Source organism: Mastigoproctus giganteus, chromosome 11 (genome assembly GCF_048544385.1).
Source record: "Mastigoproctus giganteus isolate SK-2022 chromosome 11, ASM4854438v1, whole genome shotgun sequence".
In the NCBI taxonomy this organism is placed as follows: Eukaryota; Metazoa; Arthropoda; class Arachnida; order Uropygi; family Thelyphonidae; genus Mastigoproctus; species Mastigoproctus giganteus.
This window is the reverse complement of record NC_143585.1, coordinates 59,823,532-59,851,381: the sequence shown is the minus strand read 5'-3', so window position 1 is coordinate 59,851,381 and position 27,850 is coordinate 59,823,532. Positions and strand designations below refer to the sequence as shown.

At 38.2% G+C, this 27,850-nt stretch overlaps 1 protein-coding gene across 1 annotated transcript in view; it reads right to left on the bottom strand.

Annotated features, from left to right (window-relative positions):
* The window catches only part of LOC150078038 (methylcrotonoyl-CoA carboxylase beta chain, mitochondrial-like), a 184,729-nt gene that overhangs the window by 90,248 nt on the left and 66,631 nt on the right, over nucleotides 1-27,850 (bottom strand). The window contains exon 5 of the mRNA XM_090384438.1: nucleotides 16,575-16,655. Coding sequence (XP_090240564.1) covers nucleotides 16,575-16,655 — 81 coding nt within the window. The remainder of the gene's footprint in view (nucleotides 1-16,574; nucleotides 16,656-27,850) is intronic.

Genomic DNA, 27,850 nt, shown 5'->3' with positions numbered 1-27,850 from the left:
CAGACATTCTCTCAGATATGCCAGACAAGCTGTACTTGCTACCTGGGAGTCTAAAACGCTGATGGAACTGATATTCGGGTGACACTCAAGTCAAGTGGACCCAATTTCAGCGAAGTCCGGACGGTCTGTGACAGCCAAATCCTTTGCTTGCACCTTCACGATGGTGGGACTGTTAGTAATCCTGGGTATAACCTCCATGCGCAAGTACATGGTCGGTGACCATCCAGGTGTGAACCAACGTAAGCAGGAGTCAAGGTGTGGCGCCCACACCACATGGAGGAACGCCGCCTCTCTATGTTACCAGGCAGTACTAGGTGGTAGATGACTTTCATCAACCGGTGAAATACCACTACTTTGCTTATTGGAGGCTTGAAGTGGTGGAACCCATGTTTAGTCTCTAGAGCTAAGTTCCGGTCAACCCTTCCCTATCTCTTCCATCATGCAGTATGATTGACGATCTTTGAGGTTATGATGAACATCGTGGCGAGATCCAATATTCCTTACATTTCGAGGGTACAGCTCTAAAATGGTGTTCGCAGGCCGGCCGCTAGTTGGTAAACCGGACCGAACCTATTGGTAATTCTCTAGGAAGCTTCTGGATCAGCTAGTGTATAATCTTGCTACCCCTACTCTGCCAGATAGTGACTGGAGGGAGTCCAAGTAGTGTGTATGCGGGGAGCATTGTCGAGGCCACTTTATGTCAAGAATCTGGGTATATTCTTACCACATGTGTGCCATATCCAAAAATTTCATTACTTCATACAGCATGTCCCACCCACTTTTTCTTACTATTGAATACACCAGGAATTGTCAAACTAATAGAGCAAGCTTATCTGTGAAATTCGTAGCTTTCAGGGTAAATGAACTCCTTCTTCAACAAGTGAATAAACGCATACAGAATACTAACAAAATACAGATGTTAGAGATAAAATAAAATAAATACTAAATGAGTTGTGCATGCTCAGATGTGCACATGGTCACGAGATTGTGCAAACATTCATTCACTAGATCGGTGTTCATTGTTGGCGCACGGACGTGTATGGGATAGTTGCCAGCTTTTGTCGAGTTTCAAAACTGTTGATTCAAAGATGGGGTGTAGCCTTGTACCCTTGCAGTGATTTAAGGCTTTTGGACAGCTCAATATATTTAACAATTCTAGCCAAAGGTGGTGACGGTAGTGCCGGGATTGGTCGATCACCTCACAATCACATCTGGGGTTAAGTCATGATGGGTTGACCAGAAATGTTCCACGATTGCAGAGTGATCAATGTTACCTAGGTGAATCGATCTGTCATGCTCTGCGAGGCGATCCCGAAGACATCTTGACCTCTCCCCTATATAGCAACTGCTGAAATCATGGCAAGTTACGCAGTATACTGTTCCACTACGTAAGAGAGGGGCGATGGGAGTTTTTATGTTCAAGGCAAGAGAATGTAAGCTCCTATCAGGGAGTTGTATGCATTTCATGCGGTACTTACTTACAGTCCCCAACAGCGAGATCATGGTGTCCTTCGATGTTGTTTCTCTGTTTACATCCATTCCCATTCAACAGGCTGTTGTCTGTACCAGGCGACTTCTAGAGAGTGATCACAATCTATCAAATAGAACATCGCTATCTACAGAGGACATCTGTACTGCCCTCAACCTATGCTTGTTGGGCAGTATCATTGCCTTTGACAATTCTCTGTACAAACAAATAAATGGTATGGCTATGGGCACCCTTGTCAGCTCCGTCGTTGCTAAAATCGCTATGGAGGAATTAGAGGAATAGATATTCCTGAACCTGCCTGTACAGATTACAGTGTGGCACAAATGTGTTGATGATATCTTCACCATCATCCCACATCATTCAGAGTGAACACTGTTAGAGTACCTCAACTCCTTATCATGGTTCATCCACTTTGGAGTTAGAAGTGAATGGGTCCCTTCCATTCCTGGATGTCTTAGTGAAGCGTGGGCCCACACCTGGAAACCTCAGTGTACCATAAGCCAATGTGGAACAGGCAGTTTACTAACTACAGATCAGTCCATGCCCCTTGCTATCTAAACAGCACTGCACGTGCTCTATTCTCTCAAGCCTGGAGTCATTCCAGTTCAGAGGAAACTAGGCGCACCAAGATTTCCAGAGTAAAAGCTAACTTAGTCAATTATGGGTACCCAACCCATGTATTAGACAGATGCTTGCTACAAGCACAAGAACATGCGACTCATCCGAGGCTGTCGTCCCCATGTGACAGTATGGCTACTGACTACATTCCTTACTATCTGGTCATGTCAGACCAAGGTGCCTCCAAGGCATCAGACCATAGTCAGATGGGCAGGAGCGGCAGTGCGTAGTACACGCTTCTTGATTAGACCGGGGTTCGAGCCTGTGACCACCAAATACAGAGGATGCGGAAAAGTCAGGGAATGACCACCGCATATCCTCAGAGCAATATGGCCTTAATTGCTAATGCTCCTAAAAACCAAATAACAACAACAACAACAACAACGTCAGACCGACCAGATTTCTAAGGTCCTACGTGAGTACATCATGAAATGCGTACAACTTGGTAGAGGCTACGTTCTCTGGTCTCGAACGTAAAAACTCCCATCATCCCCCTTACATAGTGGAATAGTATACCATGTAACTTGCCATAATTGCAGCAGTTGCTATATAGGGGAGAGCTAAAGACACTTTCAGAATCGCCTTACAGAGTGTGGCAGTTTGATTCGTCTAAGTGATCACTGATCACTCCGCAATCGCGGAACATTTCTGGTCAACCCATCATGACCTTAGCATAAATAAAAAATATGACATAGAAGCTTTTGGCTGTTTGTAGTCTTTGTCAACTGATTTGGGCACTGGAAAGCGGTGATTTTTACGTGTGTGGCTAATCTTCAAGTACGTAAGTATGCAAAGTCACGGAGGAGGTTATTATTTTTGTTATTTGTTATTTTTTTTTTTAGGAGCATTAGCAACTAAGGCCATATTGCTCCGGGGATATGCGGTGGTCATTCTCTAACCTTTCCGCATCCTCCGTATTTGGTGGTCACAGGCTCGAACCCCAGTCTAATCAAGAAGCGTGTGCTATGCACTGCTGCTCCTGCCACCTGGCTAAGGAGGAGGGGAGGGTAGTTTACGGGTTTGTGCGAATGGTGACGAGGGAGAGGAAGAGGGGGATCAGGAGAGGGGGCAGAAGGAGAAGAAGGAAGAGAGAGATGGTTGAGGTAGGTGGCTGCCGAGCTCATGGACTATGAGAGGCTCAAAGAGGGGATATATGTGGGTGCTGCTGTCCCTGAGAAATCCTTTAATTTTCAATCCATGAAGCAAACCCTTGAAGTGATAGTAGAATAAAAAAATTAAGTGGGTTACTCTCCATACCTACTATACCAAGTGAGATATTCAGTCAGTTGATTAGTTGTTGTAGGTAATTGGCACTTTAGGCTGCTCAAATTGCTAATGGCCACTGAAGTCAAAAAACACAATACTTGTGATATTGTTAATTTCAAAACCAATCAACAACATCCAAGAACCAACTACAGGCATACAAAGAGCATTAATATCTGAGGAATTTATATCAAAATCTTTTAATGAAGTTCGTATTATGAAGCATTACAATTAAATATAATTAAAGGAAGTTTACTTGCTTTAATTATACAGAATTAGTCAAAATGTTTTCAACAACTTTGACAGTTTATTTAAAAGTAACTACATATTTTTCTGCAAAAAAAAAGCTATTGTTGTTTGTTTGGTTGGTTTTTAGGAGCATTAGCAACTAAGGCCATATTGCTCCGGGATATGCGGTGGTCATTCCTTGACCTTTCCGCATCCTCCATATTTGGTGGTGACGGGCTCGAACCCTGGTCTAATCAAGAAGCGTGTGCTGTGCACTGCTGCTCCTTCCCACCTGGCTATGGAGGCGCCAAAAAAAAAAAAAAAAAAAAAACTATGAAATGAAAGCATAAATATCAAAATTTTTAACAATTTACCTTATAGTGCTTCAATATGGGCTCCCAGATATAACTCTGCACATATCAATGCAGTAATCAAATTCATGCCACTTTCTCCAGCGTATTATTGTCAATCTGAGTGATAGCTGCAGTGATACGTCCTCACAACTCTTGAAAAGTGATAGGTAAGGGGTGGGTCACATACACCAAATCTTTCACTAAACCCCATAGATAAAAATCTAAGGGAGTGAGGTCTGGTGATCACAGTGGCCAATGAATAAAGGTTTGCCAACCTTTATTACTAATACTGGAAGCACAGCCAACCTAGCAACAGGGATAATTGTCATTCAGAAACTTTTGCACCTCCATATGGAAGTGTGGCAGAGCCCCATCCTGTTGCAAAATGAAATTTCTATCTTGTCAGCTGCAACAGCAACCACTTTATCAGCATGTCAAAATAGGAAATGCCATTCACAGTATCTTTGGCAAAAACAGAAGAGCCCATAAATCATTTTCACAAACATTTCACACTAAACATTTACTTTAGGACTGTTCCATTCATGTTCCACTGTTTCGTGTGGATTCTCACTTCCACAAAATGTGTCAATTCACTTTACCACTGAGATGGAACATGGCTTCATCAGTAAACACTAATCTGCCCATGAAATTTTCAACAGTATCACACAGTTCTTGAATGTTAAAACAAAATTTGTGCCTACAAACTTTGTCATGTGGTTTTAGGGCTTGTAACAAATGAATCTTGTAAGGACTCCTGAGATACCTACTGCACGTGTTCTATAGTTGCATTGTCCGTGCTGAAATGACCTGTGCTTTTGCCCTTGCAGGTGCATCCATGAACGGCCTATACCACTTAATGACGGAGTCTTGAGTTGGTGGATTTCTGTGAAATTTAGTTGGGAATGATTGCTGTGCTGAAACACTTGATTTTGTTTCATGATAACAGAGAACACAAAATGATTTCTCCACTAGCGATACCATTTTGAATTCAGAGCTATCTGGTGCAGCAAACACAACTTTGATATTTATGCTTTCATTTGATAGCATTTTTTTCACATAAACGTATGTAGTATATTTTACATAAACTGTCAAAATTGTCAACAATTTTAATAATCCTGCATTTCATTAAAGCAAGTAATATACAAAGCCAACCTCCCTCATTCCATTCATCTATCTGGTCTTTTAAAGGTTATAAGCAATCTGTGTGAGCAACCTTTACATGGTTTCTATTTTAAAAGTAACAAACAGAGCATAAACTACATTCAATGAAACTATTGAAATGTATATAATTGCAGTTTGTAATTCTGTAAAAATGAAATCTGCTCAAAAATATAATGGTGTGTCACTTAAAAGGTAAAAGTATAAATACAACCTCACAAAGAATTCTTAGACACCTTAATGTTCAAATGAAATATGAAACATAATAGTAACAATATTAATATTTTAAAAATATTTTAGGAAAATGGCAGAGAGAGAGAGGGTATTGTTTTGGAGTTAGAAAATGAAGACGACATTGATTGTATAAAACAGAATGAGAGAATTAGGTGGTTAGGCTTTTTTTTTTCTTTCAAAACCACGGAGACCAGGCCCAAAATAAATAGTTTACGACGTGGAAGAAGAGGCATAAGTAAGGATGACGTCATGAACAACCTCTGCAAATACAATTTAAGTTACATGAAGATGACAAAGATGGAAATGGAAAGCAAAATTTTAATCTGCTTTAACAGCATTAATAAAGTTAAAACAGATAGAAATTGGGAAATGGAGATGTCAGGGTTTGTCTACAACTATTTATTATGGAATGATGTCCTACAGAGTAAATCCATTTCATCTTGTAACCAATCATTCAGGCACACTTCAAAAAAAAGGTAGACATTTCAAACCAATCTGCCGCCATTGCACTAAGAATGGACATTCATACAGTAACTAACTTAATTCTGAAAACTGCCTGCATATGTGAATTATATATCAAGAGGAAATTGATCGAGCCACTCGGTTAGAGAGATAAAAAGTGTCTGGAATGTGAAAATGCATTGAAACTTATAATTGAACAGATGGATTACTCCTTACATCTGCCTCCTAGGTGGTGGATGACTCTTATCAACCGGTGAAATACAACCAATTTGCTTATTGGAGGCTTGAAGTGGTGGAACCCATGTTTAGACTCCAGAGCTAAGTTAGCATTAGCATTAGTAGAGGCATTTGATGCAAGAAGAGGCATTAAAGGCAAATTTCCGCACGTCTATCCTACATCTGTCTTTCCTCAATTTGAATTTATGCCCTCTCAGGTGATTTTTCTGAGCTAGAGGAAGAATCCCATCAGCATTGAGCATGCTTAAACCATTCAAGGCTTAATACACCTCTATCAGATCACCTCGCTGGTGCCTAGTCTCCAGACACTGTAATTTGCAAAACTTAAGCCTTTCTTCGTAAGAGCACCCCTTTGTTCCATTCACTAATCTTGTTGCCCTTCTCTACTCGTTCCAGCAGCTCTACATCCTTCTTGAAATGAGGCCTCCAGACCTGTATACAGTACTCTAGGTGTGGCCTGACCATCGCCTTATACAATGGAATAATCACCTCCTTATCCCTGCTGGAAAAATTCCTGTATATCATTGACAATACTCCATGAGCTACTCTTGCAGCCCGTCTGCACTGCTTAGAGAACTTCATATCTGCCTGCACAACTACCCCCAAGTCCCTTTCATTCTCTACCACTGTCAGTGTAGTACCACAGAGTTGATACGTTGCTCTGGGGTTGCTGTTTCCCATGTGTAGTACTTTACATTTGTCAATGTTAAACTTCATTTGCCACCTCTCAGCCCATCTGCTCAACCTTTCCAGATCCTGTTGCAGCAGCATAGTGTCAGTAGTGTCCTTGACAACCCTGCCAACCTTTGTATCGTCTGCAAACTTGGACATTAAGCCCGATATACCATCATCAATATCATTTATAAATACAGAAAACAATAATGGACCCAACACTGAGCCCTGAGGGACTCCACTAATAACATCAGTCCACGATGAGCAGTGTCCATTGATTACTACTCTCTGTCTTCTCCCCTCAACCACCTCTTTATCCATAGCAGCAATTTGCCTCCAATGTCACACTGCTCCAATTTGTGTAGCAGTCTTTCATGTGCAACAGTATCAAAAGCCATTCTAAGATCCAAGTATATAATATCAAAGTTACTCCCTGCATCCAGTTCTTTTGTGACTGCATCATAGTATCCAATCAAGTTGGTCAGGCAAGACGTCCCCTTAACAAAACCATGCTGTGTCTGAGCTATAACTGAAGTCTTGTCTAAATGATCCTGCAGTGCTTCTTTAACCAGTGCCTCCATTAATTTTCCTGGAACAGAAGTTAAGCTCACAGGTCTATAATTACTTGTGTCAGCCTTTGATCCTCCTTTGTGAATTGGGGTCACATTTGCACATTTCCAGCCTATGGGTACCTCCCCTGAGTCCAAGGAAGCTCTCATAATTATGGCTAAGGGTTTGCTTACTTCCTTTGCTGCCTCCTTTAATATAACTGGATAGAGACCATCCACCCCGGGTGCCTTTCTTGTGTTTATCTTCAACAGTTTCTCCTCCACTTTACTCCCAGTTATTTCAAGATTCTGTAGCTTACTGCTAGAGTTGAATACACCTCTGGCATTTCCCTCGCTGAATAACTCCTCATGTGTGAATGTCAATGCAAAATATTCATTTAGTTTGTTAGCTACCTGAGCAGGATCATCAACACTTGACCCATCAATATCAAGTGGACCAATCTGATTCATCCCCTTCCTTCTAGAGTTTACATAAGTAAAGAACTCTTTGCTGTTTTTCTTTGCATCCCTTGCCAAGGATTTCTCTGTAATCTGCCTTCGACTGCCTAACCTCCTTTGTAACTTGGTTGCATATCAACTTGTATCTATCATAGGCTTCTGTGTTATGTGTTAATTTGTATGTATCCCATGCATTTTTCTTCTCTGCCATATGCCTCATTCGTTCATCTGACATCCATTTTGGCCTAAACCTTGAACAATATTTCTTAGTTGGTATGTAAAGCCTAGTAGCTTCCAAGATAAGTTCTTTGAATGCTTCCCATTTTGAATTTGCTGTTGGTAACATCATCAGTTGGTCCCACTGTATAGAATTTAAATACTGTCTCAGTCCATCGTAGTCGCCTTTACGGAAGCAATAACCCTTCCCTTTACCCCTAATCGTAGTTACCTCTTTGAGTAAATCCCACTTCAGCACACTCTGATCACTGCCACCTAGTGGTTCATTTATCTGCAGATTCTTAATGCATGAAGAATCACTGCTGATAATCAAATCGAGGAGTATTACTCCCTCTAGTTGCCTCCCAAACATGCTGATGTAGAAAACAATCATCCAATAAATCCACAAAAGCCCTGCTAGTGTGTGAGTAACCAGCCCCCAAATTCCAGTCAATATCTGGGAAATTAAAATCTCCCATTATAAGACACTCTGATTTACTGGCCCACTCTATTTCCCTGTACAGTTCCTTATTATACTCATCAGAGTCATTAGGCCTATAGCACACTCCTACTCTCAATTTTGATCTCCCAATGTTTATGTCACACCAAACTGACTCCACGCTGCACTGTCCAGCGATGTCGACTGGCTTCACTTCCTTGGTTTTTATGTGTTTCTTAACTAATAGCATAACCCCTCCCCCCTTCCTATCCTGTCTATCCTTTCTGTAGACGTTGTACTCCCCAAATTGCAGTTCTGCATCCCTTATATCTGTGTGATACCACGTCTCTGATATCCCAACAATATCTGCCTTCGATGTTTTGAGCAATACCTCAAATTCATCAAATTTATTTACTAAACTCCTAGCATTGGTGTACACGCAAGTATACCTGCACCTGTTTCTATTCTTAGCTACCCTAACACAACCCATGTGTTTACTTGTACCGCATGTAATATAGCAAGTAATATACAAAGCCAACCTCCCTCATTCCATTCATCTATCTGGTATTTTAAAGGTTATAAGCAATCTGTGTGAGCAACCTTTACATGGTTTCTATTTTAAAAGTAACAAACAGAGCATATACTACATTCAATGAAACTATTGAAATGTATATAATTGCAGTTTGTAATTCTGTGAAAATGAAATCTGCTCAAAAATATAATGGTGTGTCACTTAAAAGGTAAAAGTATAAATACAACCTCACAAAGAATTCTTAGACACCTTAATGTTCAAATGAAATATGAAACATAATAGTAATAATATTTTAAAAATATTTTAGGAAAATGGCAGAGAGAGAGAGGTATTGTTTTGGAGTTAGAAAATGAAGACGACATTGATTGTATAAAACAGAATGAGAGAATTAGGTGGTTAGGCTTTTTTTTTTTCTTTCAAAACCACGGAGACCAGGCCCAAAATAAATAGTTTACGACGTGGAAGAAGAGGCATAAGTAAGGATGACGTCATGAACAACCTCTGCAAATACAATTTAAGTTACATGAAGATGACAAAGATGGAAATGGAAAGCAAAATTTTAATCTGCTTTAACAGCATTAATAAAGTTAAAACGGATAGAAATTGGGAAATGGAGATGTCAGGGTGTGTCTACAACTATTTATTATGGAATGATGTCCTACAGAGTAAATCCATTTCATCTTGTAACCAATCATTCAGGCACACTTCAAAAAAAGGTAGACGTTGCAAACCAATCTGCCGCCATTGCACTAAGAATGGACATTCATACAGTAACTAACTTAATTCTGAAAACTGCCTGCATATGCAAATTATATATCAAGAGGAAATTGATCGAGCCACTCGGTTAGAGATAAAAAGTGTCTGGAATGTGAAAATGCATGGAAACTTATAATTGAACAGATGGATTACTCCTTACATCTGCCTCCTAGGTGGTGGATGACTCTTATCACGGTGAAATACAACCAATTTGCTTATTGGAGGCTTGAAGTGGTGGAACCCATGTTTAGACTCCAGAGCTAAGTTCTGGTCAATCCTTCCCCATCATGCAGTATGACTGATAACTTTTGAGGTTATGATGAACATCATGGCGAGATCCAATCTTCCTTACATTTCGAGGGTACAGCTCTAAAACAATTTTCGCAGGCCGGCCGCTAGTTAGTACACCAGACCGAACCTATTGGTAACTCTTTAGGAGACTTCCGGATCAGCTAGTGTATAATCTTGTTACCTCTACTCTGCTAGATAGTGACTGCAGGGAGTCAGAGTAGTGTGATGCGGGTGGGGGGGGGGGCATTGTAGAGGCCGCATTATGTCAAAGATCTGGGTATATTCTTACTGTGTGTACGCCATATCCAAAAATTTCATTACTTCATACAGCATCCCCCCCCCCCCCCCACACACACACACTTTTTCTTACTATGGAATACACCATGAATTGTCAAACTAATAGAGTAAGGTTCTCTGCGAAAAGATCTAAACCTTCCAAACACTTCCTAGTAGTAGTAGTAGTAGTAGTAGTGGCATGTGATGCAAGAAAGCAAGTGTATGAGCATATGCAGCATCAGCCAAAAAAAATAGTTCATTTCACAAATATACGTGGTCTCAATTCTAATCTCAATGATGTCCATTTCCACTTGAAATCTGCCAATCCCTATGTACTTTTAGCATTAGTAGAGGCATATGATGCAAGAAAGCAAGCTTATGCAGCATTAGTCAAAAAAAAAAAAAAAACCACTCCCATTTCACATGATTATTCTGAGCAAGTGGAAGAATCCCATCAGCATTGAGCATGCTCAAACCATTCAAGGCTTTGTACACCTCTATCAGATCACCTCGCCGGTGCCTAGTCTCCAGACACTGTAATTTGTAAAACTTAAGCCTTTCTTCGTAAGAGCAACCCTTTGTTCCATTCACTAATCTTGTTGCCCTTCTCTGTTCTCATTCAAGCAGCTCTACTTCCTTCTTGAAATGAGGCCTCCAGACCTGTATACAGTACTCAAGGTGTGGCCTGACCATTGATTTATACAAGTGAATAATCACCTTCTTATCCCTGCTAGAAAAATTCCTGTATATCATTGACAAGACACCATGAGCTACTCTTGCAGCCCGTCTGCACTGCTCAGAAAACATCATATCTGCCTGCACAATTACCTCCAGGTCCTTTTCATTCTCTAACACTGTCAGTGTAGTACCACAGAGTTGATATGCTACGCTGGGGTTACTGTTTCGCATATGTAGTACTTTACACTTGTCAATGTTAAACTTCATTTGCCACCTCTCACCCCATCTGCTCAACCTTTCCAGATCCTGTTGTGGTACTTTTTCTGACAGAATCTAAGTTATCGGTTGATTCGACCACTGCTCATTTCAATTGCCCAAATTATTCGCTGTATGATTCCTTTCGCCTCAAAGGTGGTATTTGTGCATATGTCCGTTCTGATATTCAAAGTCAGAGACTTGGTAATTTGCAATCTCCTCGTTTTGATCTTCTCTGGTATAAAATCTCTCTACCTCATTGTGTCAAATTCATCTGTTGTCTCTACTGTTCTCCAAACTCCACTAATCACTTGGAGCACTTTGACTTCCTCTCTTTGCAACTTGACTTTCTCCAGTCCAACTTTCCTAACAGTGAGGTAATTTTCCTTGGTGATTTTAATGTTCACAACTCAGCTGGCTTCCGTTTTCTAGTCACACCGACCAAGTTGGTCAAGATGCTGTGGCTTTTGCAATTACTAATGACCTTGCACAGATTATTCATTTACCTACAAGAATACCGGACAATCCTAATCATTAAGCTTGTTTGTTTGTTATTTGGTTTTTAGGAGCATTAGCAACTAAGGCCATATTGCTCTGGGGTTATATGAGGGTCATTCCCTGACCTTTCTGCATCCTCCGTATTCGGTGGTCACGGGCTTGAACCCCTTAACCATGCAGCTAACACGCTTGATCTTTTCCTCACAAACAACCCTTCTCAGTACACGGTCAGAAGTGAGTGGTCCTTTAGGCACCTCAGATCACAACTTGGTGATTGTCTCTTCTCCAATGGAGCCTTTATCTCATGTCTATTCCAAACCTCGTATTGTTTGGCATTACAAGAATGCAAAATGGGATGAACTGCAAGATTTCTTTTCTTCTTTTGCTTGGTCAGATTACTGTTTCAAAACTTCTGATGTCAACGTTTGCTCCGATCATGTCGTTGAAATTATTCTTGTAGGAATGGAACCCTTTATTCCACACTACACCTTAAAATCTCGTCCTTTATCTAAACCTTGGTTTTCCAATAAATGTGCTAAGGCTGTCCAAGAGAAGAACGTTGCATATCGTAATTGACTTGTTTCCAAATCTTCAGCTTCATTTTCTACCTACACCAAAGCTGGCAACAACTGTAAAGCAGTTATTAATTAGTCCAAACTAGATTTTGAACAGGCTAAGAGTAGAAAACTTGCTTCTTGCCCTAATGGTAGCCAAGCATTCTGGTCTGTTGCCAAAGCTATTGGCCACATCTTCTGTCCATCTCTGCTCCCACTTCTGTCAAAACCAGATGGTTCTGTTGTCACTTCAGCCAAGGATAAAGCTGACCTGGTAGCATCCTATTTTTCTTCCTTTTTCTTTCCTTCCTATTTTTCTTCCTTTTTCTTTCCTTCCTATTTTTCTTGTAATTTACAGAAGTGTATTGCTGCTGTTTTCTCCTCGGTTAATTGATAGCCGTTACATTTTGTCCAAGTTTCAATTTTGGTTATTGCTAACTGTAGTTGTCTTTGAATGACAGCCATGTTTGATGATTGACAGGAAATAGCAAGATCGTCTGCATACATATAAGTTTCCACCGTAGCTGGAATGTCTCGTGTAATGCTACTGGTACGTAATACAAAAAGTGTGGCACTTAAAATTGATCCCTGAGGTACTCCTTCTTCTTGTGTGTGAATTTCGGACAGCTCATTCTGGAATCTTACTTTAAAATCCTGAGATGAAGAAATTTCTCAATGAATTTAGGCAAGTTACCTCTAAGTCCAAAGTTGTATAAGTCTTGGAGGAGTCCATATCTCCAGGTTGTGTCGAATGCTTTGGTAATATTACAAGTTACCATTACCATGTGATGTTTTTTGACAAAAGCGTTTCGAATGTGAGCTTCGACTTCGACATGGACATCAGTTGTAGACCTGTTATGGCGGAAACCAAATTGCTGGTGTGTTATAGCATCTTGATCTTCAATAATCCAGACAAGTCTCCTGTGAACCATCTTTTCTAGTATCTTTCCTAAACAGCTGGTCAATGATATAGGAAAATAACTGTTGGGGGAAGAAGCATCTTTCCCCAGTTTTGCTCTGGCTACCACTATTGACTGATTCCATGTATCAGGGTAAATTTTCTTCAAAGGTTCTGTTGTAAAATTTTAATAGTGCAGATTTTGAGTTGAGGTGACGAAGCATTATGTAATAAATGCCACCTGGCCCAACAGAACTATTTCAAGAACTCTGGAGAGCTTCACTGAGTTCAGTAATAGTAAACGGAAGGTATTATTGTCTGTATTTTGCAAAGTATGGGAAAGTGATCACTGCTGTGAAGGTTAGTTAATACTGTCCACTCAAGGCTAGGATAAATGGATGAGGAGCATATGGACAGGTCAAGGGCAGAGTTTGATCCTGTGGGCAGGTGGATATATGTGTGTATACCGGTATTCAGCAGGGCTAAGTGATGATTATCGAGTACAGTTTCAATCATCTGCCCTCTCCGATCCATGTTTGCGGAACCCCACAAAGGATGATGAGCATTTAGATCACCTAGAAGGCATACAGGTTGGGGGTAGTTGGTTTAGTAAATCATCAAGTTCTGCAGTGGAACATGAAATATTTGGTGGAATATAAATAGAGACAATAGTGAATGTAATGCCAAGAACAATGCAAACAGCTACTGCTTCTAGAGTGGTGCAAAGCTGAATAGATTTGGATGATACGTTTCTACGAACTAGAATTGCCAGAACATCTGAACTGCCAGAGATTTAGAACATCTGTCCCGTCTGTATAGTGTATATCTTGAGAAGTGAGGAGTATAACTTGATGATAAATATGTTTCCTGTAGACAAATGCTTGCAAGATCATGCTGGTGTATTAAATATTTTAATTCATCAAAATTGCTTCTTAGGCCTCTAGAATTCCATTGAATGATTTTCTGCATTAATTGGGTTTAGGTTAGGTGGATTGGTCCGATCGTTTTGTTTTCCCTCGATCCTGTTTGTTTTTCACGTTTTGGAAAAACTGGACGAGTGATATCCATCTCGTCATCAGCATGTAGCTGGAGAACTGCATCTGCATTACCTGACTTCTCATCAATTTCCATAGTTTGATCAGTAGGTTTATTCTGAGTAAGGTGGATATCTTTCTCCTTTGTTATCGTTCCTGACTTGACGGCATTGTCTTGTTGTGGTTTGGATGGCTTTGTAGTAGAATTTTATGTACTTATGGTCATTGTTGCTGCCAGTGTCTCACCATCTGTCAGGATGGATCTGGCCCATTGGACAAGAGATAATTTAGGAGGAATTGTAATATAAGTCTGTGCTGAAACCTCTTTAGTGTTTTTAACTGCATTAGAGTATGATTTGGAAGGTATCACGTTTAATATCTGTTTTCGTGCTTCTTGGTATGAGACATTTTTCTCTACCTTGTACTTCAATATTTTCTTACCCATCTTCCATGATTCATGAGTTCTTGAATATGCAGGTTGAGCACCCTGGCAGTTGGGACACTTTGGTGTAGCTGCTGTGCATTCAGTTTGGGAGTGGTCTGGAGAGCCACATGAGGGGCAAATGGCCTTTCCTTGACATGCTGTTTGAGAATGACCATACTTCTGGCATTTAAAGCATCTAAGTGAATTCGGAATGTATGGTCGGATCTTACAGGTAACATTAAAGAGGTCCTATTCTGAAATGACCCCTTTTGAGGTGTTTAACGTTCTATGTGGGATTACAGAAATGGGAAGGCCTCCAAAGGTTATCTGCTTTAGGAGCTGCCTAGAATAGGTGTAGGATCTTTTCTGCACCAAAAAATGGAAATAAATTGCTAAGAGGTTTTGTAGACAAGGAATGTAAAATTAGGAAAGCAGGCAGATCAGGTGAAAAACCATCTTTTTGATTCTTTTTGCTTGAGATGACTCATGTTCATGTGAGCATGTAGGCTCTACAGGCGGTGATATCAAGGGATCCATGTTTGCTCCTTTTCGCCTTAAGTATTGAATTTATACTCAGGTTACCAGCCCAGTCACGTGGAGGCAGGAGCGGTGCCACCAGTGACCAAGCGATAAGAAGTTAGTTGTTGTTATTTGGTTTTTAGGAGCATTAGCAACTAAGGCCATATTGCTCTGGGGATATGCGGTGGTCATTCCCCGACCTTTCCGCATCCTCCGTATTTGGTGGTCACGAGTTCGAACCCCGGTCTAATCAAGAAGCGTGCACTATGCACTGCCGCTCCTGCCCACGGAGGCGACTAAGGAATTTAGTGGTTACTGTGTTAGAGAAGTTAGTTATATAAATACAAAAGAAAGGTGTATTTTCTTTCTTGGTATAAAACTTGCCTCTTTATTTAGAAGGAGTCAAAAATAAATAACTTTGAAAGAAAAGACTAGAATTCTCTTAAACTACTCATTTATAGAAAGGACGCTTTCAAATCACTTTGGAAAATTGCTAGATCACTTTTCTTGGCACTCGGGGGCCACACAAGTAGGTAAGGCAGTAAATTGTGTCTTGCCTACATGCATATCAGATACCACCAAGAACTTTTCTATCATCTGGGCTAGAACAGTATGGGGCATGATATTGGTCCATATGTGCCAGATTGTCTTTGGTAAAGAGTGTTTGGACTTTCTCACTCATTTGGATACATGCCAATGCATGTGATTTGTGCATAATGAAGAATAGAAACCACACTATTAGTACATGAAACTGAACAGCTATTACCCAGAATGAACACTTCCTGAACAGCTATTACCTAGAATGCTAAAGGAGTTGAGGTCAACAATGCTTCAGCAAGATGGCTTGCTCGGTCACCAGGTTTGAATCCCATTGATTTTTAACCTATGGTGTCATATCAAACACATGGTGTACACCAACGAGGTACTCACTCATCAAGAACTTTCACAGGGTATTCAGAATGTCATTGATGCAGTTAAAAATATATGTACAGTGGAGCAGCTACAGAACTATTGTTATTGCTTCACTGTTTTGCTGTAGTGATGGCATTGACTGAGGCACTATATTCAATCAAATTATCATAGTGGTCCATGTCAACCAAAAAAGAATGTTAACAGTACTGAATGCTGGGTACATTTGGACATATCTGTGTTGCTCAGAGAAATATGAAAAATCCCAGCTATCATTCCTGCCTCTCACTCAGTATGTGATACCAATACTTGCACACTGGTTCTAGAGGGACATCATTATCTGTTCTGCAATTGTGTGAATTTATTCAATATATAAAAAAGTCTACCTGAATGTTTACTTTGAATGCCCCTGTAATAATATTAGAAATGTTACTGCAGTTACACTTGAGAGATGTTTGGTACACTTAAAATGTTCAGAAAGCATATATTAGATTTGAATACATCACACTCAGTGAAATGAAGGGCAAGTTTGGGGAGCAAAAGATAGCTATATGCTTCTAAAATATGAACATACCTGAGGAATACCACATGATGAGAGTACTGCTTCATTATGAAATAATCGTCCACCATGATTTCTATCAGGAAATAGATCTGCCTAAGAAATAGAAATCATTTTTAAAGGTCAAGTGGTATTCAACCAAAACAGATATCAAGATTAATGATTCTAAGAAAATCAGTCAGTTCTCACTTTCTTACACTAGCTTTCGACTTGCAATGTAATCTGTAGACAAAAATTTCTATAATTTTAAACAGTTATTTTAAATTTAACAATACATCGTAGATATAGCTTAGCTTAATAATGTGCTGCTGTCATTACATCACAGCACATAAAGACTCCTTAAAATATCATCAGTCAATTTAACAACACATCAAGGCAATGCACACACTAGCTCTCCTCTGCCTCTCAAGTTATCCATCAGATAATGGGCTTTTAGTGTTTACTGTTTATTAATTGCTTACAAGGATGATCAAAAAGTAATGGAAATTTTACTATAAAAAAGCAGTACTCTAGATATAAAAAAATGTTTTGTTTTTTTATTAATTTTAAATGTAAACAATATTCATTTCATTATAAAAACAAATGTAGAATTTTTATTTCTTGCAAAAAGAAATCTCTATTTTGAATGTTTAGCTTGGCTTGCACCATAATTTCCACCATCATGTTGTCATTAAATTAATGAACTCTTGATTTTTAAAGTATCCAAAAAGCCAAAATGGTTTAGAGAATGGAGTTGCCACGTTCAGATTTCAAACTGAAGTTTTATAGAAACTTATGGCTGGGCATTGCCCTGCTGTAGTAACACTTTTTTTTTCTTTTCTTTTCTTTTTTTTTTTTTTTTTTTTGTTCTGTAAGCATTTGCAAATTTTAATAAACATTTCTTTTGGCAATGTATGCAAGGTAGATTTAGTTCAAATTATCGATAATAAAAATTCCGACAGTAAAAACACACTGAATGGGTCAAATGCCAATGTTTCAAAATGCAATTCAAAATACTAACTACGTACCTAAAAACCACTGACAAAAGTCCAAAATACTAACCAGAACCACAGACAATTTTAAAATTCCAACATGTTTAAAATGTCAATAGGATCAAAATGGCAACAGGTTACAGTCCCAACTGATTGCATTGTTGTTAAGTAAAATATGTTCTTACACTGGTATACATGATTTTTACTGACCGAAAACTATGGGTAGTTTTATTCTGCACTTCATGGGATTATAAAAACCACTATCCCTTTTTCTTCCCCACATCTGAGTTTTCAAAAACAGTAATTCAACATTTACTGTAGTGCATCCAATTGATAATACATAATATATCATTGTATTTCCTGATAATGAAAGAATAAGTATTTTAACTGCTAATTTATCATTAAATAAATTAGCAATTAAAATCAACATACATGCTCTTCTTCTTATTGTTATTAATGTAGCATTTTTTTAAAAGTCAATATAGCATCACTGGTGTGTCTAGTGTGTGTGTCAACAGTCCTGATTCCTGCTATACCTATGGAAATTTTACACCACAAAATAAAAGAAAAAGAATTTCTGAGTTTTACAAGAAGCACATCATGCTGGTTTTGGTTTTAGAATTTGTGACCAAGACAAATCAAGTGTGAATGAGAGCAGGACTAAAAACAATCGTTTTATTACATATATGCAGCCAAAAAAAGGACCAATCTCACACCTGGAAGCAAAAATGTCATCAACAAGACACTTGTCTCTTAAGAAAATTGTTTCTGCCACTGCCATATATAAAACCATTTAAAAATTATTTATAAACCATTTTTAAAACCATTTATAAAGCCACTATTAAGGCCTCAGATAAAGAGGGAGATAATTTTCGAAGTCAAGCACAGCTGTCAAGTTCGACTTTCAGAAAGCAGATTTTATAATTTTTATCAGAAAAATACAGGTGGAAAGCAGAAAATTATTGAAAAAAAGCTGGAGATTTTTCTAAATCCTGACTTTTGGACTTGAAATTAAATTTCACTGACAACGTACATATTGTTGTTTGTTATTTAGTTTTTAGAAGCATTAGCAACTAAGGCCATATTGCTCCGGGGATATGCGGTGGCCATTCCCTGACCTTTCCGCATCCTCCATATTTGGTGGTCATGGGCTTGAACCCCGGTATAATCAAGAAGCATGTGCTACACACTGCTGCTCCTGCCCACCTGGCTACAGAGGTGGCACATACATATTTTACAGTGTGATATAGCAACAGGACATTTTATCAATACAACATGCTTTCCAACATTGACAGACCTAGGATTTTTCTGTCTGTATATTTCTGTTTCAAATGTTTGTTAGAAAACACCAACTGATTATGGCTGCTTTGAGGTGGATACTGTTGCAGATGTTGCCCACTTCAGAAATGTGGTGTTCAAGTTTTTTTTTTATAACAATGTCTAGACTTGTCTCTCAGGAGCATTTTCCAAGTTTTATAAAATATATGATCTGAATGTTTTTTTACACCCAGATAAATGTTCTCTCACATTCAGCATTGTTATAAAGAATTGTTAAAATGCCAAGCATGACTTGGCATTTTAATCTCTCAGCTGCTCCAACTAAGGATATCTATTACTTATCTATTTCTTTATCTTCAATGATACTAAGAAGTGCTAGAAACATCCACAAAAAAATTTCAAATTTGAAAATTATGCACTGCCAACCAAGAATTTTGTGCTACCTCAGCATTCATAATATGGTCATTTTTCAGTAGGAAATTGTGCACCATGTTATCACATAAATCAATAAAGTACTTCCTCTCTGAACACTGGAATAGAATCTTCTCTCCTTGTTATAGACTGTCAATGACCTTGGCAGTAGAAGAAAAATTCCTATGAATAAGTCAAAATTATCCTTCTGATTTAGTCTGCTTCGGTAATCAACTTTCACAATGGAGGAGGAGGAGGCATTAACAATTGTTTGTATAATAAATTTACAAGCATATCCTTGAACATATCCAGGAGCAATGACCTCAGTAAGTGGATGGAATGCAAGTTTAATTGAAGAGCAATGGTTGGATTACCAAACATGGCATAACATTTGAAAAGAAAAGCAAAACGTTTTATTCAAACTAGAATAAAGCAATATGAAGAGCACTTTTGCATATGTATGAGGATAATCTGCCTGGAGTCATCAGATTAGACAGTTTTGGATGCATGTACCAGAAATTTGTTATTCAGAAATTCACACTTTTCTTTGGGGGAGATCATTAACATCTCTTTTAAAAACTTCCTTTGGTTCATGAACTCAGCCAAAAAATTTGATAACTCTGAAAAGTGCTCATAGGCCTTTTTAATCACTTCTTTGGTAGACTTGTCAGAGGATGATAACCTCTGACAAGTTCAGAGCTGGTAGAACCTCTGACAGGTTCTATCAGTCTAAACAAAATAAACATTTGGAATTCAGTCAATGTGTACACACACACACACACACACACACACACACACACACACACACACACACACACACACACACACACACACACACACACACACACACACACACACTTATCAAAACTTTTTCCACTTCATTAATTAAAGCTGTTTCAATGTGTCTTTCCTTTTAGCACTTCTTTTTAGATTGTGAAACTTTCATCCACTTTCAGAGGAAGGCATACAGCCCCCACTTTCAGCACAATTAATAAGCTGGCAAGGACAGTTAAAAGGAGAGATTGACACCAAATGTCAGTCTCTCCTTTTAACATATTTGCCACTCCAGTTTTTAGGCTTACCATATCAGAGACAACATGAATACAAAATTTTCTAAAGGAATCCCACATGCTCTCCTTTTAGTTAAAAGAAGACAACCACAATTTTACCTTCAAACGTAGGCACTGATAGCAAGCTACATCTAATATGATAATTTTTCTTTGGTTAGGAAAGGTCGCCACAATAAGATATTAGTATTAATAGTGAAAAATTATGCAAGAAATCAAACTTATACAGCATCAGCAAAAAAAATAAAAAAGAAAGAAACTTCCCATTTCACTATCCATTCCCTCCCTCCAATCATTTATAGTCCTTTCTTGAATTTATTAAAGCTATCCACTTCCACAACAACAACAGATGAAAGTTTGTTCCAGCAATCAATCACCCGCTGGTTAAAGGTAAACTTCCTCACATCTATTCTGCAACCATCCTTCCTCAATTTGAATTTATGCTTCCTCATGTGCATAGTCTGAGCAAGAGGAAGAATACCATCAAGAATCCATCAGCATTGAGCTTGCTCAAGTCATTCAGAGCCTTAAACACTTCAATCAAATCACTTCACAGGTGCCTAGTCTCCAGATGCTGAAATTTGCAGAACTGAAGCCTTTCTTGGTAAGAGCATCCTTTTATTACCCTCACCAATCTTGTTGCCCTTCTCTGTACCCATTTCAGCAGCTCTACATCCTTCCTAAAATGAGGTCAGACCATTGCCTTATGCAATGGAATAATCACCTCCTTATCCCTGTTAGCAAAATTCCCATATACCATTGACAAAGTGACTCGAGGAGAATGCCTTCCCTCAGACTTGGAAGGTGGCACAAGTGAAGCTAATTTTAAAAAGAACTGACAAACTGTTAAATGAAACTGCATCATACCACCCCCTTTGCTCTTCTTTCTATATTGGGAAAACTTATGAACGGTTATATATTAATGCTTAATGACTAGTTATATGAAGGCTATGTCCTCTGAAAACTAATTTGGTTTAAGAAAGATGTTAGGACAGAGGATGCTATACATAGCTTGATCCAAGAAATGGGGAGCAGTGGGGTTAGGTATGTTTTAGGGATTTTTTATTGATTTTAAAGGCACCTTTTATTATGGTGGAAGGGCATCCTTGCTCGAATTACTATTACAGAATGTTCTGTGAAGCTATATTCTTTTTTTACAAATTATTTCCATAGTAGGAAAGTTATTGTGAAGACTTGGTATGCTAAAGTTGAGAAAGAAGTTCAAAGAGGTTGTCCTCGAGGTTCAGTTATTGGTCTCTTTGAGTGGAACATTGTTCTTGAATGAGTTTTTGATTCAGCAAATGGAAGGTAAAAAAATGGTTAAATGGTTGCATGTGCTGATGATTTAGCAATCCTTGTTTTTGGAAATTCTCATTCTGAGATAGAAAAGAAATCTGAAGAGATTTTAATCAAATTAAAAAGCTTGAGTAGGCTCTACAAGGGCAATTAAGTATGAATAGGGCACCGACTGTAAGGCTTCCAGGTGACCCAGTTTGATATGTTAGAATTACAAAATATCTGGGTTTGATTTTAGAAGAACGGTTGTTCTTTATGGAGTAGGTCAAGTACTTGAAAACTAAGATTAGGACATTATACTCTGGATGATTAAGCTCCAGAGGATTGTGAGGAAGGATTGGGGCATAAACTGCCACACCTTGAATTTACTATATGAGTGCTTGTTTGTCTCGATTGTGACTTACGCCTCAGGAACCTGGGTGCATTATATAGAAAATTTTATTATACAGAAGTACGTATTGCAGACACAAAGATTTGCTTTGTTACTCATGCTTATTGAACTGTGTTGACAGAGGTTTTGCAGATTATATCAAGTAGGAGTGGTAGATGACTTTTATCAACTGGTGAAATACCACCACTTTGCTTATTGGAGGCTTGAAGTGGTGAAACCCATGTTTAGTCTCTAGAGCAAAGTTTCCGGCATCCCCCTCCCCCCATACTTCTCCTTCAGCCCATGCACAGTACTAAGTACTATAGGTTTTGATACCTTTCGTGTTTTGGGTTTTCATAAAAAAAAAAAAAAAAAAAAAAAAAGGATGCTTGTACAATTTAAAGTCTTATTATCCAAACTATTTTACTTTACAAAGAGGAACATTATGCGAACACTTATGGGAGTTACATCTTGCCCCAATGAAGAAAGAGTCTATACAAGAGCAGACTTAGAAAGAATGAAAAGAAAAGGATTTTTGAAGATTTAAAAGTTATGTGGCAGACCAAATGGCAGGAATCTGAGAAGGGTAGGCAAAATGACATGTTTTTTCTGATTGTGGAGATTATAGATACTTGTCAAATGCCATGGTTATGGTTTGGGCTAAGTGCTACCTTCCTGATCACTGGCCATGGCTTGTCCTATAGATTATATCAATTTGGACTGAGGGATTGGGGTACCTGCACTTGTGGAGAGAATAAAACAGCTGAACACATTATGCTGAAATGCAACTTATATACTGATTTAAGACCTAACTTGGAGTTGTCTGTTGGTACTCTGGAGAAAGAGAGACTTTGGATTATGTTCATGGAAAGGAGGCTTTTTACTTATTTCAATAACTATGTAAGTGCAGTCTTTAGAAGGCATGCTGTGGTTATTGCTGATAATTGAAGCCCATCTCCTAGCGGCAGGAGGAGCAACTCATCTTATTAAAATCAGTGGACATATAAGATCAAGACCTGATTCTTCTAAGATGAGGCTAAGTGGCTGTTATTTAAAATGTTCTTGTTTTATTTTGCATTACATAATGCTATATTAACTAACATTTCTGAACTCGAAACAAACGTTTGACTCTAACACGGATAGGCTTCAGTCTATGTAGTGCTTTCAGTCAAGGTGCCTCAAATGTGTGATCATTGACAATACTCCATGAGCTGTCCTGGCAGCCTGTCTGCACTGTTCAGAGAACTTTATATCTGACTGCACAATTACCCCCAGGTCTTTTTTATTTTTCACTACCCTGAGTATAGTACTACACAGTTGATACATTACTTTGGGGTTACTGCTACCCAAAAGTAGTCATGTAGGCTTGAACCAGTCACTGAAAGCACGTCTACTTATGTACCATTGCACTTGACTACTCAGCTATGGCTGCCATTAAGGCCTCCGTACCGAATATATTATATATATTTTGGAATTACCTGATTACCGTCATCTGCAGTAACACAATTAAATATGGCACATTTTTCAAAGCCATCATTATATCTTATATCCCTCACTACCCAATTTCTCAACAAATGCTTGCTGTTTTGTTCTTCCACATTCATATTTTTTGTTATTTCACTATGGGAAACATGAACAATGTACCTGCATGAGTAACAGCTCAGAGGACGATTATGTTCTAAGACAAAGAGGCAAATAAGAATTCAACACATATGATACTATTAGGGTTATATTGTAGTGGAACACACCAGAACAGTATTCTAGAACTCCATTTTAAACAGATGTCAAATTCTGATAAAACAAAATACATGCTACTTACTGATATGATTTAATGTTCAAATAATAAGGCATTATTTCAGGAATGATTTGAAATTTTAGTATAGCTAGGTATGGTCATTCTGGATCTGTGCTGGTCAATTTGCCATTCTAATATACACAGGGAGTATAATGGGTACTACTTTGAATTGAAAGATAAACAAGATAAATAAAAATAAATGGAGAAGGGATTGTGGGTTGCATGTTCCATGAACTTTTTTTTTACAAAATCAGCAGTTTTACATAAACTATGCATTGACAATACTCCAACTCATGCTTATTGATTTGAAAATGTTTAATTACAATGTATTTCCCACCACTTATAATTGAAAAATCATACCTACATCCTGTACACAAAGCAAACATGTTACCATTTAAAGATTTTATAATAGATAAACAAAACAATACAATACAATACTTGTTTTGCATAAACAACACAATACTTGTTTGTTATCTTACTTGAAGGACTCTGTTCAATAAAATTTAACTACACATACAAAAAAAATACAATTTTATGTTACTCACACTGGAGTGCAATATCTTGTTTTACACATTCCACATATTTTATGCAACAGAGACTAACAAATTTAATGGCTACTTCATTAACTAGAGATGCATAATTATCTATTCTAAATTCCAAATTTAATGATAAAGCATAGTTTTACTGTTTTTTGTTAACAATGCAAAGAAAAGCTGTGTTAAGGTAAGAGGAGAATGGGCCAAAAAAAAAAAAAAAAAAAGTCTCCATCATAAATCTGGAGGCCACAAATCAGAAAACTATTGCAGGTTGATAATTTTGCAACTTTTCCATTTCAGATTGAAACAGAGGCATAGCAACCATTCAAGATTTTTGTGAAAAACATTTTAGGCATTTATAAATTAAAGAACTACATGAAGTTGGTTTACACATGCTTACTCATTTTAAAAAACTAGGTTGCAACATGAATGTGATGGTTAATTTTTTTTCCAGCCACCTTAAATAATTTGCACAGAACGTTGGTATTGTGAGTGAAGAGCATAGTGAAAAGTTTCATCAAGATTATGGAAGAAAGGTTACAGGGTAAATGGGATGAGTTCTGAAGGCAGACCTAGGCTAGCACACATGATGGTGTGCTAGTCTAGAACAAAAGCTTCAATTCATGGATGAGCACAAAAGAGTTTCAAAAAGTATAGATTCATCCATCGGGGGGGGGAGGAAAAAAATGTCAAACACTGTTATATGTGGTCTATTCCATTTATGTAATAAAATATTGTGTTTTAGGATTTCTTATTTAGAATTACTAGAGTAATTACATTAGGCAACTAGAGCTTGACAATTTCCCTTTCACAAATTTTTATGCCCCTGATAAGGAAAATGTAAATGTATTTCTAATTAATTATTATAGGATTATTGGAGGGGATGGACAAGTGATGTTTTTTTTTTTTTTTTTTTTGTTTTTGGCTGATGCTTTATAAGCTTGCTTTCTTGTATCAAATGCCACAACTAACCAATAAGGTTAATCTGGCTAAGCTTGTTTTTCCTTGATCCACAAATGTTAAGGAACCTTCATGTCCTTTAGAAATAACCATATTTATTAATCCTGTATAGTGCTTTTTTTATATTCATGAAAGCTATACTTTGCAAAAATACAGAGAATATATTCTGGCACAAAGTATTTATGAATTCTAATTTTCAGTGAAAGAACGAAACCTGTTCTATTTTTTTAACAGTTTAGTTGATATCTTAAATATTAATGCTAGGCATAATAATAATAATTTTACATTGCATTTTTAATCCTTCAAGCAAATAACTTATGGTTTCTTTCATTTAAGTCCTTTAGTTTGCTACTGCTTTAGAATTGAATACAGCTTTTTTTTCTCTTGCAATTTCCCTTAGATAAAAATTGTTATCCCATCATTAGCATTAGCAGAGGCATATGATGCAAGAAAGCAAGCTTATGCAGCATCAGCCAAAAAAAAAAAAAAAATTTCCACTTCACCCCTCCGTTCGTTTGAAATACCTGTCCAGCTGAGCCTTAAATTTATTTAGGCTATCAACTTCCACAACAAGGGATGGAAGTCTGTTCCACCAACCAACTACCAGCTGGCTAAAGGCAAATTTCCACACATCTATCCTACATCTGTCTTTCCTCAATTTGAATTTATGCCCTCTCAGGTGATTATTCTGAGCAAGAGGAAGAATCCCATCAGCACTGAGCATGCTCAAACCATTCAAAGCTTTATACACCTCTATCAGATCACCTCGCCAGTGCCTAGTCTCCAGACACTGTAATTTGCAAAACTTAAGCCTTTCTTCGTAAGAGCAACCCTTTGTTCCATTCACTAATCTTGTTGCCCCTCTCTGTACTCGTTCCAGCAGCTCTACATCTTTCTTGAAATGAGGCCTCCAGACCTGTATACAGTACTCAAGGTGTGGCCTGACCATTGCCTTATACAAGGGAATAATCACCTCCTTATCCCTGCTAGAAAAATTCTTGTTTATCATTGACAAGACACCATGAGCTAGTCTTGCTGCCCGTCTGCACTGCTCAGAGAACTTCATATCTGCCTGCACAATTACTCCCAAGTCCTTTTCATTCTCTACCACTGGCAGTGTAGTACCACAGAGTTGACACGTTGCTCTGGGGTTGTTGTTTCCCATATGTAGTGCTTTACATTTGTCAATGTTAAACTTCATTTGCCACCTCTCAGCCCATCTGCTCAACCTTTCCAGATCCTGTTGCAGCAGCATAGCATCAGTAGTGTCCTTAACAACCCTGCCAACCTTTGTATCATCTGCAAACTTGGACATTAAGCTTGATATACCATCATCAATATTATTTATAAATACAGAAAACAATAATGGACCCAACACTGAACCCTGAGGGACTCCACTAATAACATTAGTCCACGATGAGCAGTGTCCATTGATTACCACTCTCTGTCTTCTCCCCCTCAACCATCCCTTTATCCATAGCAGCAATTTGCCTCCAATGCCACACTGCTCCAATTTGTGCAGCAGTCTTCCATGTGCAACAGTATCAAAAGCCTTTCTAAGATCCAAGTATATAATATCAAAGTTATTCCCTGCATCCAGCTCTTTTGTGACTGCATCATAGTATCCAATCAAATTGGTCAGGCAAGACTTCATCTTAACAAAACCATGCTGTGTCCGAGCTATAACTGAAGTCTTGTCTAGATAATCCTGCAGTGCTTCTTTAACCAGTGCCTCCATTAATTTTCCTGGAACAGAAGTTAAACTCACAGGTCTATGATTACTTGTGTCAGCCTTTTATCCTCCTTTGTGAATTGGGGTCACATTTTCACATCTACAGTCTATGGGTACCTCCCCTGAGTCCAAGGAAGCTCTCATAATTATGGCTAAGGGTTTGCTTACTTCCTTTGCTGTCTCCTTTAATATAACTGGATAGATTCCATCTACCCCAGGTGCCTTTCTTGTGTTTATCTTCAACAATTTCTCCTCCACTTTACTCTTAGTTATTACAAGATTATCTAGCTTACTGCCATAGTTGAATACACTTTTGGCATTCCCCTCGCTGAATAACTCCTCATGTGTGAATGTATACCTGTATTATCTTCAAAAATTCATTTAGGAGGTTTCTTCTAAATGAGAAGATTATATAAGAGTACTGAATATTACTTCTGATGTATTCTAATGCCATTTGATAAAAGAGAATGGAAATTTTATTCAAACATACAAACAACATAAATAAATAATGTGAATTTAGGGGCTCACATCTGGTGAGTATGGGCTTGGCACACCCAGGGTCCTGAGCTGGATATCATCATTCTTCTCTTTCTTGGTGATTCCTTTCTATCTCTCTCTCTCTCTCTCTCTCTCTCTCTCTCTCTCTCTCTCTCTCTCTCAGGGTAATAGGGAAATTTTTTTTTTTTTTGGCTGGTGCAGCATGAGCCCCAAGCTTCCTTGCACCATATGGCTAATAATAATAATAATAATAATATCCATATTAAAGTTTACCACTTTCTTGATCTCTGCTTCAAATAATAATATGTGCAGATAATACTATATTTAACATTACTATTCTGTTCAATTTCTCTTTCACATACATGAAAAAAATGCAA